We start from the raw sequence: 18246 nt of genomic DNA, 5'->3' as shown, positions 1-18246 counted from the left end.
ATAGCAAAGGATTCTATGGGGAAAATATCAAACGATGCAGAAAGCATCAAAAGAAGATGGAAGGAATACACAGAGTCATTATACCAAAAAAGAATCCATCACAGTTTGACCATTTCAAGAGGTAGCATATGATCAGGAACCGATGGTACTGAAGGAAGAAGTCCAAGCTGCACTGAAGGCATTGGCAAAAAACAAGGCTCCAGGAACTGATGGAATATCAATCGAGTTGTTTCAACAAACAGATGCAGCACTGGAGGTGCTCACTCATCTACGCCAAGAAATATGGAAGACAGCTACCTGGCAAAATGAACGGGAGAGATCCATATTTATGCCTATTCCCAAGAAAGGTGATCCAACTGAATGTGGATATTATACAACAATATCATTAATTTCACACGTAAGCAAAATTTTGCTGAAGATCATTCAAAAGCAGCTGCAGCAGTATATCGACAAGGAACTGCCAGAAATTCAGGCCAGATTCAGAAGAGGACGTGGAATGAGAGATATCGTTGCTGATGTTAGATGGATCCTGGCTGAAAGCAGAGAATACCAGAAAGATGTTTACCTGTATTTTATTGACTATGCAAAGGCATTCGACTGTGTGGATCATAACAAATTATGGATAATATTGCAAAGAATGGGAATTCCAGAACACTTAATTGTGCTCATAGGGAACCTATACATAGATCAAGAGGCAGTTGTTTGGACAGAACAAGGGGATAGTGAGTGGTTTAAAGTCAGGAAAGGTGTGCGTCAGGGTTCTCTCCTTTCACTCTACCTGCTGAATCTGTATGCTGAGGAAATAATCCGAGAAGCTGGACTATCTGAAGAAGAACAGGGCATCAGGATTGGAGGAAGACTCATTAACAACCTGCATTTTTCAGATGACACAGCCTTGCTTGCTGAAAGTGAAGAGGACTTAAAGCACTTACTGATGAAGATCAAAAACTACAGCCTTCAGTATGGATTATACCTCAACATAAAAAAAATCCTCACAACTGGACCAATAAGCAACATCATGATAAATGGAGAAAAGATTGAAGTTGTCGAGGATTTCATTTTACTTGGATCCATAATCAACATCCATGACAGCAGCAGTCAAGAAATCAAAGGACGCAACCCAACGGGAAAATCTGCTGCAAAGGACTTCTTTATAGTGTTGAAAACCAAGATGTCACCTTGAAGACTAAGGTGCACCTGACCCGAGCCCTGGTATTTTCAGTCACATCATATGCGTGTGAAACCTGGACAGTGAATAAGGAAGACTATAGAAGAACTGACACCTTACAACTGTGGTGTTGGCGAAGAATAGTGACCACACCGCGGACTGCCAAAACAATGAACAAAGCGGTCCTGGAGGAAGCACAACCAGAATGCTCCTCAGAAGCAAAGATGGTGAAACTGCATCTTACATACTTTGGACATGTTGTCAGGAGGAATCAGTCCCCGGAGAAGGACATCATGCTTGGCAAAATACAGGGTCAGCAGAAAAGAGGAAGATGTTCAATGAGATGGATTGACACAGTGGCTGCAACAATGGGCTCAAGCATAAGAACAATTGTCAGGATGGTGCCAGACCAGGCAATGTTTTGTTCTGTGGTACCTAGGCTCGCTCCCCCACATGTCTTTTGGTTTGTTGTACTGTGGGGGCTTGTGTGTTGCTGTTTTGCTGGAAGCTACGCCACCAATATTCAGATACCAGCAGGGTCACCCATGGAGGACAGGTTTCAGCTGAGCTTCCAGACTAAGACAGACTAGGAAGCTAGGAAGAAGGACCCGGCAGTCTACTTCTGAAAAGCATTAGCCACTGAAAACCTTACGAATAGCAGTGGAACATTGCCTGACATAGTGCTGGAAGACAAGCCCCCCCCCCAGGTTGGAAGGTACTCAAAACATGACTGGGGAAGAGCTGCCTCCTCAAAGTAGAGTCGACCTTAACGACATGGATGGAGTAAAGCTTTCGGGACCTTCATTTGCTGATGTGGTACGACTCAAAATGAGAAGAAAGAGCTGCAAACATCCATTAATAATGGGAACCTGGAATGTATAAAGTATGATCCAGGAAAATTGGAAATCATCAAAAATGAAATGGAATGCATAAACATCGATATCCTAGGCATTAGCGGGCTGAAATGGACTGGTATTGGCCATGTTGAATTGGACAATCATATAGTCTACCATGCTGGGAATGACAACTCGAAGAGGAATGGTGTTGCATTTATCGTCAGAAAGAACTTTTCAAGATCTATCCTGAAGTGCAACGCTATCAGAGATAGGATAATGTCCATACGCCTACAAGAAAGACCAGTTAATACGACTATTATTCAAATTTACGCACCAACCACTAGGGCCAAAGATGAAGAAATAGAAGATTTTTATCAGCTGCGACAGTCTGAAATTGATTGAACATGCAATCAAGATGCATTGATAATTACTGGCGATTGGTATGCAAAAGTTGGAAACAAAGAAGAAGGATCAGTAGTTGGAAAATATGGCCTTGGTGACAGAAACAATGCCGGAGATGGAATGATAGAATTTTGCAAGACCAATGACTTCTTCACTGCAAATATCTTCTTTTACCAACATAAACGGCAACTATACACATGGACCTCGCCAGATGGAACACACAGAAATCAAATTGACTACATCTGTAGAAAGAGATGATGGAAAAGCTCGATATCATCAGTCAGGACAAGGCCAGGGGCTGACTGTGGAACAGACCATCAATTGCTCACATGCAAGTTGAAGCTGAAACTGAAGAAAATCAGAGCAAGTCCACGAGAGCCAAAATATGATCTTGAGTATATCCCACCTGAATTTAGAGACCATCTGAAGAGTAGCTTTGATGCATTGAACACTAGTGACCAAAGACCAGACCAGTTGTGGAATGACATCAAGGACAGCATACATGAAGAAAGCAAGAGGTCACTGAAAAGACAGGAAAGAAAGAAAAGACCAAGATGGATGTCAGAGGAGACTCTGAAACTTGCTCTTGAGCGTCGAGCAGCTAAAGCAAAAGGAAGAATTAATGAAGTAAAAGAACTGAACAGAAGATTTCAAAGGGCCGCTCGAGAAGACAAAGTAAAGTATTATAATGACGTGTGCAAAGAGCTGGAGATGGAAAACCAAAAGGGAAGAACACACTCAGCGTTTCTCAAGCTGAAATAACTGATGAAAAAATTCAAGCCTTGAGTTGCAATAGTGAAGGATTTCATGGGGAAAATATTAAATGACGCAGGAAGCATCAAAAGAAGATGGAAGAAGTACACAGAGTCATTGTACCAAAAAGAATTAGTCGACATTCAAACATTTCAAGAGGTGGCATATGATCAGGAACCGATGGTACTGAAGGAAGAAGTCCAAGCTGCTCTGAAGGCATTGGTGAAAAACAAGGCCTCAGGAATTGATGGAATATCAATTGAGATGTTTCAACAAACAGATGCAGCGCTGGAAGTGCCCATTCGTTTATGCCAAGAAATATGGAAGACAGCTTCCTAGCCAACTGACTGGAAGAGATCCATATTTAGGCCTATTCTCAAGAAAGGTGATCCAACTGAATGTGGAATTATAGAACAATATCATTAATACCACACGCAAGCAAAATTTTGCTGAAGATCATTCAAAAATGGCTGCAGCAGTATATCGACAGGGAAATGCCAGAAATTCAGGCCGGTTTCACAGGACGTGGAACGAGGGATATCATTGCTGATGTCAGATGGATCCTGGCTGAAAGCAGAGAATACCAGAAGGATGTTTACCTGTGTTTTATTGACTATGCAAAGGCATTCGACTGTGTGGATCATAACAAACTATGGATAACACTGCGAAGAATGGGAATTCCAGAACACTTAATTGTGCTCATGAGGAAACTTTACATAGATCAAGAGGCAGTTCTTGGGACAGAACAAGGGGATACTGATTGGTTTAAAGTCAGGAAAGGTGTGCATCCGGGTTATATTTTTTCACCATACCTATTCAATCTGTATGCTGAGCAAATAGTATGAGAAGCTGGACTATATGAAGAAGAACAGGGCATCAGGATTGTAGGAAGACTTATTAACAAACTGCATTTTTCAGATGACACAACCTTGCTTGCTGAAAGTGAAGAGGACTTGAAGCACTTACTAATGAAGATCAAAGACCACAGCCTTCAGTATGGATTACACCTCAACATAAAGAAAACAAAAATCCTCACAACTGGACCAATGAGCAACATCATGATAAACGGAGAAAAGATTGAAGTTGTCAAGGATTTCATTTTACTTGGATCCACAATCAACAGCCATGGAAGCAGCAGTCAAGAAATCAAAAGATGCATTTCATTGGGCAAATCTGCTGCAAAGGAGCTCTTCAAAGTGTTGAAGAGCAAAGATGTCACCCTGAAAACTAAGGTGCGCCTGACCCAAGCCATGGTATTTTCAATCACATCATATGCATGTGAAAGCTGGACAATGAATACGGGAGACCAGAGAAGAGTTGATGCTTTGAATTGTAGTGTTGGCGAAGAATATTAAATATACCATGGACTGCCAAAGAACGAACAAATCTGTCTCAGAAGAAGTACAACCAAAACGCTCCTTAGATGCAAGGATGGCGAGACTGGGTCTTACATACTTTGGAGATGTTGTCAGGAGGGATCAGTCCCTGGAGAAGGACATCATGCATGGCAGAGTACAAGGTCAGTGGAAAAGAGGAAGACCCTCAACGAGGCGGATTGACACAGTGGCTGCAACAATGGACTCAAGCATAACAACGATTGTGAGAATGGCGCAGGACCGGGCAGTGTTTCGTTCTGTTGTGCATAGGGTCGCTATGAGTCGGAACCGGCTCGAGGGCACCTAACAACAACAACGACAACCTAGGCACACTATGAGTTGGAAATGACCTGAGGGCACCGAACAATAACATCAACATAGCTACCTAGGAATATACTCCGAGAGCTCAATTTGTCTGTCAGAAGCATAACAAGGAATCTTCTATGAGGTTAGAACAGTGCGGCACATAGAAGAGCTCTTCTCATGGTCCTTTTTAAATGTTAGTTCCACTGACTAGTGGATGAAACCCAGTCTGCCTCTGGAATCTGTGACTTTCTGCCCCTTCTTTGATGTCTTACATGCAGAATTATTATTGTAGCAAATATAAAGCATGTTAATAATTATCTTTTATTAAGACCCTAAACACAACCAGAATGCTCCTTAGAAGCAAGGATGGCGAGACTTCAGCTTTCCTTACTTTGGACACGTCATCAGGAAAGGCCAATTGCTAGAAAAAGGTATCATAGTCGGTAAAACAGAGTCAATGAAGAAGAGGGAAACCCTCAGTTAGGTGGATAGCCACAATAGCCATAATAATGGATTCAAACATAACGATAATCATGAAAGTGGTGCAGGACCTGGCAACATTTTGTTCTATTATACATAAGATCACCATTAATCAGAGTTGACTGACAGCAACTAACCACAATAAAGCTATACCCATTATTTCATTCAATCCACATCACCACCTTTTAAAATAACATTTCTGTCCCTTTTACAGACAGGGAAATAGAAGCTCAGGAAGGCTAAGTTACTTAGCCAAAATCACACTGGTGGTGCACAATGGAGCCATGATTTGAGTACCCAGAGATCTAGTTCCAAGCCCATACTCCTTCTACTTGTACTATACCACACTGCATTTTTCATGATACCAAACAAAGTAGCTAAATGTATCCAAACCCTCACATATAATGTCACCCTTTAAGCCCTAAAGATTAAAAGCAAAAGGCTTCCTTCCCAGGTCTGGTTAGTGTTCCTGCTTAAGGCCCTTGGATGGCAAAAGTACTGCCTTCAGTTCCTTATACGTAATATTGTAACACTCGGCATTAAAAAATTATCCATCTCTGTGATAAGAGAATAATTTTTGCCTAATTTCCATCTCTGTGGTAAAAGAATACCTTTTTCCTAATTTCTATCACAGAAGTGAGGATGGCAAGACCCTGTCTCACATACTTTGGACATGTTATCAGGAGGGATCAGTCCCTGAAGAAGGACATCATGGTTGGCAGAGTGTCAACTAAAAGGAGGAAGACCCTCAACTAGATGGATTGACACAGTGGCTGCAACAATGGGCTTAAGCGTAACAATGATTGTGAGGATGGTGCAGCATCGGGCAGTGTTTGGTTCTGTTGTACACAGGGTTGCTATGAGTTGGAAACAAATGGACAGCACCTAACAACAACAAAACTTAAATCTCTAACATTTCTTTTGCTTACATGATACATTATATGTTACCCATTACATTCAAACCAAAATGGTTCTGGAAGCAAAATTACAGTGTTTTGATTCTCTGAGTAAGGAAATTATCCTTAGATTCATTGCTAAGACCAGTTGCTTAGCCTACTTACAGAAAATGGTAACTTCAAATTTATAAATCATTTCTTTAGCATTCCTAACTTGTTCCTGATTGGTTGATAATCCTAAAAGGACTTTTCAATCTCTGAAAGCTTCAGTGTAATGGCTCGTGAGCAACACCATAGAGGCTGAAGATATTTACGGGTGTTCCACAGGAACTATAGATGGAGCAACTTTCTTTGGGGATAACGTTGTTAGCTGATCTTTCTAGGCTTAGCAAGGAAAATACTAAGAAAGAATAGTTTAGTATCTTTCATATATACTGATTTCTGTAGAAATATCAATATAGTTAATCTCTTTGAGAAATTAATCTTGTTATCTCATAAAACTTTGCATCACTGAAAACAGGAAAATAATTCTAAGTAACTCCTTAGATATTCATCACTGGATTAGATGTTTTGCTTGACCAAGTCTGAGCAGCATTAATGTTCTGTAATGTCTTTAGTAAAAGGAATCTACCTGCCCAAAAGTAATTGGAAAGAAATGTTTCTTATTTTTTTATTCATCTCATGTTGGATTTACTCAGTTGATTATTAAAAGAACCTGTTGATCACTTTATAGGGAATCATTACACTTCAAGTAACTGCTATAAAATAAAAATCTTTGTAAAAATTACTCAAGATGCTTACCAATTTTATCTTTGGTATGAATTTATGTGAAAGTTTTTATTTCTTCCCAAGGGTCTTTTCAGAAATGTATAATTATTTTCATATACTATACACTATACAAAACAATAAATTGGAATCAACTTGATGGCAAGTTTTTTTTTTTTTTTAATACAAGACAAAGAATATTACATATCCCTTCCAACTGAGAAAATTATCTGAAATTCACTGTGGTAGATGAGAGGTAATTCTAGTTTTTTTTTTTTTTATATAACAAGACACACTTTGTAATGTATTTTGTAATTATTATTATCGTTTTTAGTTTATATAATATAAATATACCATTTATATAACGTAATCATTATATAAATCATTATTATATAACATAACATGACAGTAGGTATTATGTAAATAACAATAATAATTGTGGTTTTACATGTCATTGCCTATTATTATAAAATGATTTATAATACTTAATATTATATTAAAATTATTGTATAATTATAACTAATATTATAATAGAATATTTATTATACCTTACTATTACATAGCATATTAGTAATACTAAATAATTATTAAGAGACACATTAAATAATAATAAACCCATTCTAGATTTTAAAATGGTTTATTTATGAATCACATATAACTCTATCGATGACAGTGTCTTTAAAGAGAGGAAGTACCCTAGGGGAAGACATGAATTGAGGAACAAATCAATAATGCTAATAATATAATCTAAAGTGCAGTGCTACTAGATGATCCTTCATCTCCCTCAATCATCTTTCTCAATCATAAAGAAACCAATCTCTTTCATTGCTCTTGATTCATAAAAACTACCATTTTTTTGGTTTATCATGCTCTATCAGTGTATTCAAATAAATCTAGTCCATGTTAAGAAAAATGTATTTGTTTTGTTGGGCCTTGTTTCGGAAGCTTCATAAATATGTACGTTTTTTTCCCTAGATAACCAAGGAAATTATCTTTACAAATGCATGGACAGTGGTCACTATCACCTTTAAAATGCCATTCGTTCTTATTTTTCTCAGTTGAGCAGTGTATTAATTATTTTAGTTCACCGTCAATATTGACCTTATCTAAAGCATTTGCATGTTAAAAGATGTTTGCTTCTGAATAGATCAAGGGTCACTTTGCCTTTTATCACAAATAAAAGATTCTCTTCCCTAGGAAATAGAAAGGATTAGTAAACATAAGGTACAAAACGTTGTACAGTTACCATTTTTGGCTAAGAACTCACATGTTATCGTTGATGTTGCGTGCCCACTCCTCTCTTCTGCGCACCTCCCTGGCTTCCTTTAGCTCATGGATTGGTTCTGCCACCCGCAGGGTTGGCTCCAAAGGCTTGTAGCGTTGTTGCAGTACTTCACTGATATCACGGAAGGGCCCCTGATGGGTACAGGATAAGGTAAACATCTTATTATGAGGCATTTTTCACATGTTATCTATAACCAATGGTGGTGAATATCTACAAAGTATAGTGAGTTTACTAAATTAATTTTTGAAAAGTAATTTGTTCTTCTCTGAGTTAGGAAGTATACGACAGAAGAACAACACATATCTTCAAGAAAGGTTCTCTCAAGTAAAAGGGTTTACATTAAACACGTTTTAAATCAAACAAAAATTTTCCCCAATTATATTAAAAGGATTTTCATGCTAACTGGGAAGCTTGTAGCTATATATCGCTTTGTTTTCTAGTTCAAAGAAGCACATTCCTTCCAATAAAAAAAAAAAAAAAAACTCTCCTTTTTTAAGTAAAACTATTAAAAGAAAATTCTGAGCATAGCTTCCAAAAAGCCCTCTTATAAATAGGAATAGGGGAACATCTTTTTTTTTAATTAAATTAAAGCTTTTAGGTGAATGGCAAACTACATATTTTAATTGGTGGCCCCTAAAATCTAGAAGAGTCACATTCTTGATTATTTTAATTGTTCTTTATTTAAAATTCTAAACTCCATTGTTTAATAACTCTAATATTAATAGTAACCACTTAATGACACAAACACATAGCAGAGGAAATTCCATAGTTGGACCATGTCATAACTTACAGGATATCCTGCTTTTAAGTTACTATTTACACTTACTGATGCTAGTCACTAGACTCCAGTGTGTTACGGATTCAATCACATCATCACAAATACGTGTCAACTTGTCTAGGCTATGATTCCGAGTATTGTGTGGTTGTCTTCTATTTTGTGATCTGATTATCCTCCATTTTGTGCTGTGTTGTAAATCCTAGCCTCTATGCCTGTGGTTATGGTCCCGTTTGGGAGTGAGCTGTCTGTTGTGGTAATGAGGCAGGATTAGGTCACTTTAATGAGGACTAGAGTGGGATGTAACACCCTTACTCAGGTCACAGCCCTGATCCACTGTGAGGAGACTTTCCCTGGGGTGTGGCCGGCATCACCTTTTATCTTACAAGAGATAAAAGGAAAGAGAAGCGAGCATAAAGGGAGGGACCTACTACTACTAAGAAAGAAAAGCCAAGAGTGGAGCGTGTCCTTTGGACCTGGGGTCCCTTTGCTGAGAACCTCCTAGACCCAGGGAAAGATTGATGCCAAGACACATGGAGATTTCCAAGGAAAGCCAGGCCCACAGATGTTGAAAGAGATAAGGACCTTCCCCCAGATTCTCAGAGAAAGCCTTCCCCTAGAGCTGGTGCCCTGAATTTGGACTTCTAGCCTCCTGAAAGTAAGAGAATGTTTCCATTTGTTAGTCATCTGCCTGTGGTATTTCTGTTATAGCAGCAGTAGATAACTAAGACACACCAGTTGTATAATTAGTATCATAGTAAGCACAATAGAAATCAGAGGCTACTCAAGATTTTGCTGTGCCATTAATTACATATTGTTTTCCTTCTTTCACCATTATTATTGCACTGGAAGAGAAGTGATATAAATGAACAAAGATTTCTAATCATATTCCTTCTTCTTAAAGGTCTCTTTTTTAAAATCGGTTATCACTAACAAGACACAGCTGGAGTCACTGCAAGCATTGAGTGAAGACTGTAGGCCTAATAAAAAGAAATGATTCACGCCTCATTTATGTTCACTTATGTTTTACATTAATAGAAACCAATAATAGGAACCAGTTACCATAAAAGTCATGGACCGTAAATAACACAAATGGCAAATAAGTATCATCTAGTACTTTTCACAGCTGGACAGGAGGATGGCTATATCTGAAAGTAGTTAATGGGTTTTTATTGGAACTTTACTTTTTTTAAAGATACAGTAATGTGATTCAAATTCTGCTATTAGAAATATTAAGAAATCAAATAGCGATTTTTGAAAAATAGATTCTTATTCTTTCACTTAGACAAGTTCTGTGGTTTAAAATATTGAAGTTTTGTTGTGTAACTAGGGACAAATTCCTGTTCTATGCCTCTTTCCTCATATGTAAAAAGAGAACAGTAATTATCTCCAAAAATTGCTCTCAAGATATGTGAAATAACGTGACGTTATACTTGGAACATAGTAAACATCTAAAAATGGTGGCCATTGCTTTGTTATTATTATTTGTATTGTTATTATCAGTTTCAATAACTTGTAGAAGGTTTTGAACAATAACAGCATTAAAGAAATAAATGAATGGCCTCCCATGCTATGACTTTGGAGGGGCCAGCATTCACACGGAGCAATGGTCTTCCTGGTGGCCAAGCTCTGCCTTGTAACCTCTGCTGCTGTATTGATATGCCACATAACCCATTTGCGGGATTACTCCACTTCTTGTTCTAGAACTTCATAGTTTCAGTAAGACTACGAGATGAAACAGAAGGAGCCCTACTTAAGCAGCAATTTAGAATGAAAACAGGCTGTCTTCCTTTTGGGTTCACTACGATCTTTGTGACCCCAACTCTTCCACAGTCATGCTCCTCTTCCTATGCCTTTCAGTGCCTGGTCCATGCATCTATATCTTAGACTACTAGTGTCTTGCCTTTGATCTAAATGATCTACCTCCCTGAACAGCAAACTTGAAACCTGCTATCAAGCTTCTATTATGCCAAAGTTCATGTTGATTTGTACTTCTACTGCTAGCCTGCCTTTTAGATCTCAGGTTATCACTTCTCTCAAGCATACTTGCAGTGATATAGGATCACAGATTTGGGACATAACTTCAGATCTGCTTAGTATATTCATTTCCAAATATTAACCCATAGAATGCCAAGACCATCAGGACTCAGCCTGAACCTATAGGTCTTCTTTGTCACTTAGCTATGGTTTTCCAGTGTTTGGCTTTCCTTGCCTCCACCCAAGCCCTAGTTATAAGAGTCAAATATATTTATGTTTTTCTATATTTTTAATAACCCATCTTATTTTATAGTCATCTTGTATTTTTTAAACTTTTCCCAAACTTTAAGTAATAATGAAGTTATTTTGTTTTTAACTTGCTACAATTATCTCACACATTTAAGAAATTCACTGGCAAGTACAGACTGACTGGTTAGAGCATAAAATTATCATTTAAATCATAATGCGTTTAATTTCCATTCTGTGAAAAAGGATAAAAAGGAAGGAGGGAGGGAAGGAATGAGGTAAAGGAAGAAAAGAGAGAAAAAGGTGGAAAGAAAATCTGGGAGAAGGAAGAATGGGAAGGAAAGAAGAAAAAGAGAAAGAAGGAAAGAAATGTAGGGAGAATATTGGGAACAGAGAGGAGGTGGACCATGGGCTGGGGAAAGAAGGAAGAAGGGAAAGAAAGAGGAAAAAGAGATGAAAGAAAGGAAAATAAAAAGATACTAGCAGAGATCATTATCTTGTGGTATTTTAGGCAAAGGTAATTCATGAGTACATACGTATATACACACATACATACACACAAGCACACATACAAGATCTTCCACATACGTATATATATTCCATAAATAAACCTATTTCTATATATATGCACACAAACACATCTTTTTACAAATACATATCTTTCCATATATACATATATCTTCCGTAGCCAAACCACTGCCCTTGAGTCAATTCCAACTCGTAGAGGCTCCATAGCATTTCCAGGGCTTCAAGTCTCTGTGGGAGCGGACTGCCACATCTTTCTCCCGCAGAGCCACTGGTGGTTTCGAACCACTGACCTTTTGGTTAGCATCGATCACCTTAACCACCATACCGCCATATATGACTTCCATATGGATATACAAATACATACCATTTACACTTGTATCTTTTTCATATACATATACTTGATCTATATATACCTTCTGTGTATCTATATATGCATTCCATATATACTAAATACATATACACACATATGTATATACATATACACAGGGAGAGAATGGATAGAAGAAATAAAAATGGTTTTACTGAGAAAAGCATAGTCATAGAGATGAAGTGTGAAGGGAAACAAGTATAAAAAGTCATATCATAAAAGCAAAACATTAAAGTTAATGTCAAATATCAATATTATAAAACCCATAAAATAATTTTTTAACAGTTAATGTTGTGAATATTGTACAGTGTGATAGTTTGGTTCAGACAACCCCCATGCTGTTTCCAGCTCAGAAGTATTTTATATATTCTGACCTTATTCATACCATATAATTTTCACATTTGCTAAGAAGTTGCATGCAAAATTACTACATGAATTCCATATAGAACCAATAGCTATCACAATGAATACAGCATGAAGTATAGATTATTAAATATTCATACACACAATGTTATATCTAAGGAGCCCTGGTGGCACAGTGGTTAAGCGCTCAGCTGCTAACCAAAAGTCAGTGGTTTGAACCCCCCAGAGTTCCACGGGAGAAAGATGTGGCAGACTGCCTCTGTAAAGATTACAGCCTTGGAAACCCTATGAGGCAGTCCTACTCTGTCCTATTGGGTCGCTATAAGTTGAAATTGACTTGACCACAACAGTTTTTTTTTTTTTTTTTTAAATGTTGTATCTGACGCCTTGCCAATCATTGCACATACAATACGCATACAGTGGGGATACTAGGGTTATTATTTTCTTCATACAATAACTACTTCATTGAATTGCACACACTGGTGATGTTATATAGAGCCATGACTTGCATGAATGTAAATAGTAATGTGCATAATACAAAATGGTAAAAATTCAATTACTGGCACAACTCATATTATAAAAAGAATAATGCAACCATATTCTAAACATATATGCCAAAATGAACTGAAACTTTTTCTATTATCAGCTATATCTCATTTGCCCCTTGTTCAACTCTAGGCTGCTTCCCTGTCCTTTTCAAAACGAGGAAGGATTGTTGGCTTCTATCTCTTATTTGAGTAGATTAGTTTAAAGGTAATTAAAAATACTGACATAGATTTTTTTTTTAGGAAATGAATGAGGGATGAGGAAAAAGAAAGTAGTTCAGGGGACAAACCGACTTCATAGATTTTCAATCAATTCTTATAGTTCCTTCTATAATATAGTATAAACCTTCAGTTAATAACATTGACTGTAAGTTAGTTGTTTTGAGAGAGCAAAAGAAAAAAAAATTCACAAATAAAGGTAATTAAAGGCCCAGTTATAGACACTGGAAACACAACATATCACAAATAATTCCAGGAAAGTAGGAAAATGTTCTATAGCATAGAATGCCGGCTTGTCTGACTACAAGGTTGATTCAACGACTGGAGGTGTGAAAGGCAGCTCATGAAGCTCCCAGTGCAAATGCTTAATGCGCTTGGCTGCTAACCAAGAGGATGGAGGCTCAAGCCCACCCAGGGGTGCCTCAGAAGAAAGGTCTGCCAATTTACTTCAAAAAAACTAGCCATCCAAAACCCTATGGAGCACAATTCTTCTCCAAAACACGTGGGGTGACCATGAGTAGACGTCTACTTGATGGCAACTGATATTTTTTAAAGATATAAAAGCATGGATCATTCGATGAGAGGTTAAGTTCAATAAATTCAGTAATAAATACATAAAGATTTTTCCAGCAACACCAGGTTATAATAAGTACTGCTATAACAATATTTATACATTAAAAAGTCTAGATCTAGCCAATAATCCATGTTTTAACTCCATATTCAATACACCAAAATTCAGTATTAATGAAGCCTTTGAATACTTCTTTAGTATATATTTGTTGTCTAAAATTAGATTCTGTAAAAATAGTTTTTTGTTGTACAGACAAAACAAAACAATTACAAAAAAAAAAAAAAATAGCAAGAACACAATCACGGCCAGAATTCTTATATAGTACTAATGAGTACCTGACATTGCTTCCTACCAATGGGTGGCAGGATTTCAGCCCGAGGAAAAGAACGGGTGCTCGTACAAGCTAGCCAGTTGCCAAGGTTTATGGAGCCCTTCTGCTTAACTTCAGGGCTTTGGTGGGTCAAAGGCTTTGCCTTCTGTAACCGCAACTCCCATGGGTCAGGCTCTTTTCTGAATGGTGAATTGTATACACCTGGAATCTAAAGAAGAAAAAAGCAATTCTGATTTTCATCTTGAATTTTCATATGAAACAAAAGATAAAGCTGGACCATGACATTTTGCACATGTTTAAGGAATATTTTTAAACTACAAATCTGGTTCTTGACTAGGGGTGGACTTCATATTCATTAAGGAGATTTTAGCAAATATTCATACTTTGACTTCACTCCAGAACAACAACTTCAGGATCTTTCAGGGTGGACGACTAAACATGTTAAGAACTATAGTTTCTGCCACATAGGGCATATTTTATTTTATCTTTATTTATTTATTTATATTTTTATTGTGCTTTAAGTGAAAGTTTACAAATCAAGTCAGTCTCTCATACAAAAGCTTATATACACCTTGCTAGATTATATACTACTAATTGCTCTCCGCCTAATGAGACAGCACACTCCTTCTCTCCACCCTGTGTTTCCATGTCCATTCAGCCAGCTTCTGCGCCCCCCTTGGCCTTCGCATCCCCCCTACAGACAGGAGCTGCCCACATAGTCTCATGTGTCTACTTGATCCAAGAAGCTTACTCCTCACCAGTACCATTTTCTGTCTTATAGTCCAGTCCAATCCCTGTCTGAAGAACTGGCTTTGGGAATGGTTCCTATCTTGGGCTAGCAGAAGGTCTGGGGACCATGGCCTCCAGGGTTCCTCTAGCCTCAGTCAGACCATTACAGGGCATATTTTATATAATTGTATTTAAGAAAAAAATAACTGAAGGACCTTAATCCATCCATTTTGTACTTTACCCATATATTATGTGTATTTAACAGTATCAATAAGTCATATATGCACTCACACAAACTCAAATACAGAACCAGTTTTGGGTACAAGCTTGACTGATAGTTTGAATGATTATTCATTACATATCCTAATGTCAGCAATTTTAAGCTCTGTACTTTAAAATTATAATCAAAGTGGTATCATATATATACTATATTATGTATTATTCAAAATATCATAACACATTTACTGAGTTGTGGTCATGTGGTTAGCTGGTATACTTCTGCAGCCTCACATTGCCCTTGCTGCGCTATCATTGACCTTGAAACACATTGCATCAAAATAAAGTCAAGACTTACATAGCACAGTCCCTGCCACACAATGGAGCTTCAAAAGATTTACATATGATCAATGCTAAATTCAAATTTATCAGTTGTCCATTTTCTGAAAATACAAGGTGTTTGAGTACACAAACTGCACAGAACCGAGTTTTGCTGTTCTGTTCATATACACAGATACATACTCATGAGGCAAATGTCACATTTTAAATGACAGCATGACCTGTAGACACTCTGGACTAATGTTAATGTACCCATCAAACCTATCTGTTCTTTCTAAAATCATGCATTTTCTCTTATGCTGCCATCTTATCCATAAACATTTCTGGTTGCTTTATTTACCTCAAGGAATTGGAAGTTCCAAGGTATTAAAATTAACTAGGATAGTTGTCTTTGAAAAACTATTCTAGGAAACTTTATATTTTCAGTCTAACACTTGAATAAAGTGTCACCTCTATCTTATAACCTACCCAGACTGGATTTGGTTTCCTGCCCCTAATACTTCCTTGATAGCTTCAGGATACATCTATCACAGTACCCTTCACACTGTTTCATAGTTATCTCTGTGTGTTCTGGTCTCACCAAGCAAGTAGTTGAAATAGTGGGACTCTGTTTTATGAGTTTTGCGTCTAGGCCTAACAGAGTGCCTGGCACACAGTAGACACTCGATAAATGAAAGCTAAATGCTTACCTAGAACAATGCACAGTTCAGAAAGGCCTTTGAGAATCTCCATCTTACTCTTCAAAAGTCACATAAATATCTTTGTAAAAAGTTTGAGATTTATTTCAAAATCTTATTGACCTCTTTCAAACAACTTTATAGATTACTGTATTTTTACACAAATAACGTGCACCTTCTACATTTGTTCACCAACTGCACCCTCCCCCTGTGAGGTATTTTCATAAGTCAATTTTTTTTTTTACATGTTGCTGTAAAAAAAAAAAAAATAGTATAGCATGCTTATGAAAATATCTTGCAAGGGGAGGGCGCCTTTGGCAAACAAAGGTAGAAGGTGTACATTATTTGCATAAAAATATAGAAAAAAATATGGTATACCCTTTTCATCTTTCTTAACATATCAGTTTCAATTTGCTTTTAAATACATTATGAGCTTCTAGAACTAAATTGTTATTGACCCAGTTAAACCACCTCCAACTCAACTTTTTCTATGTTATAATTAGGAACTGAATTTTATTAGATATAAGTAAGTTAATTTAAACACTTTTACTTATTTAAAAAATATTTTTGAACTGGCTCTTCTTTGAGATTTCCCATTTAATTGATATAAGAAAAAAAAATCACTGTACTGAAAACTTGAAGACAGTTGTAAAAAACATTTTTAATGTTATGTTAATATTCTCTCACTCTCTCTCTAAATATGGAACAGGCTGGATATATACATAGATAATATAACTGAATATTAACAAGAGAAAATATATATTAACAAGAGAATATATATATTTATAGTAGCTTTCAGAAGATAGTAATTTTTAAGTGTATGGTAATTTTTAAGATGATTTTTAATGTAATTTCTTAAGAGAAGCATGTATCAATTATAAGTAAAAACAATAAGTGTTACATTAAAAAAGTTACCAAAAACACTGAAAACAATAATGTTACATTAAAAACAATAAGTATTACACTATAATTCTGACATAAAATACAACTAAGTCTACATAGTCTATGAAAGAAATATAAGATGATACGAATACGATCAATGATGATTTAATTAAACTGATGCCTATTAGTTTATTACTAAAATTTCTACATTACAGATTAAAATGGTGAAATATATACAATTTAACTAGATTATCATTTATCATCTAAAATACCTATCTACCTGAACGACTGCTAGCAGCTATTAGCTTTACTCCATTAGAAGTCTTCTTTGATCTCTTCCACATTTGCATGCACATGTATACATAGGCTAGATGGGAAATGCAAATACATCAGTAGACATGATAGCTTTCTTAAATTATATTTGGCAACCTATATGGAGACCTCCTCATGTGTATTCTCTTTGCAATTTAAATCAAATATGGATAGAAAATATATTTTAATTGAATTTAAAATGTACCATTTGAAGTCTTCAAGGGGTCAGCATTTTAGAAATTAATTTAATATATTTGATAACTTACACCAATGAAAACAGTCCAGCCCTCCCTCAATCCCTACAGCAAGAAGATACCGTATTTATTTATATTGACTCAGTATTCATTTAATTATTATCTAGGTAAATAAAATAAGGTTAACTTACTATTGTCACAATTACCACATTCCGTAATTAGTAAACCACCTAAGAATAATGGTTTGTTGTTACTTTTAAAAATATTAGTATGTGTATGTGCCACAAAAGACAAAGTTAACCCTAGGGGACTATGACAGATTTTTCAGTTTTCACATTTTTCACAACTTAGAAGGGCTACTGCCAGGCTAGCTTTCTGGGACTTCATTTTCAGCAATAATTTTCTAGAGTGACCAACACTATGGGGAAATCTGTGCTAACTGTTTAAAAAAAAAAAAAAAAAAAACTACAACTGAATTATTTGCAGTACTGTCATGCTATCATCCAACTCAATAAGACCCAAGAAATCTCAGGAGAGGACTCTGCTAATAGCTTCTTACTGAGCTCCTTGCATCAGCCTGGGCTCTGACTGGTGGCCCAGTGGTGAATACGGCAAATGAGGTGTGAAAGCACTGATTTTTTTAAAGGCTATGATCTGACTCGTCAAAAAGGAAAAAAAAAAAAAAGCAATGAGTTATATAATAGATAG

General features: G+C 36.6%; 1 protein-coding gene across 16 annotated transcripts in view; it reads right to left on the bottom strand.

The window, feature by feature from the left end:
• SPATA17 (spermatogenesis associated 17) overlaps positions 1-18246 on the bottom strand; it is a 360593-nt gene that overhangs the window by 189793 nt on the left and 152554 nt on the right. For all 16 annotated transcript variants that reach the window (XR_007515263.1, XR_007515262.1, XR_007515264.1 and 13 more), the window contains 2 exons: positions 14194-14397; positions 8250-8398 (listed from right to left, as the gene is read on the bottom strand). Coding sequence is in view for 13 of the 16 variants with exons in the window: in XM_049868175.1 (XP_049724132.1) it covers positions 8250-8398; positions 14194-14397 (353 nt within the window). In the remaining 3 variants the exon portion in view is untranslated. The remainder of the gene's footprint in view (positions 1-8249; positions 8399-14193; positions 14398-18246) is intronic.

This window comes from Elephas maximus, chromosome 24 (genome assembly GCF_024166365.1).
Source record: "Elephas maximus indicus isolate mEleMax1 chromosome 24, mEleMax1 primary haplotype, whole genome shotgun sequence".
Lineage (NCBI taxonomy): Eukaryota > Metazoa > Chordata > Mammalia > Proboscidea > Elephantidae > Elephas > Elephas maximus.
This window is presented reverse-complemented; position numbering and strand designations above follow the sequence as displayed.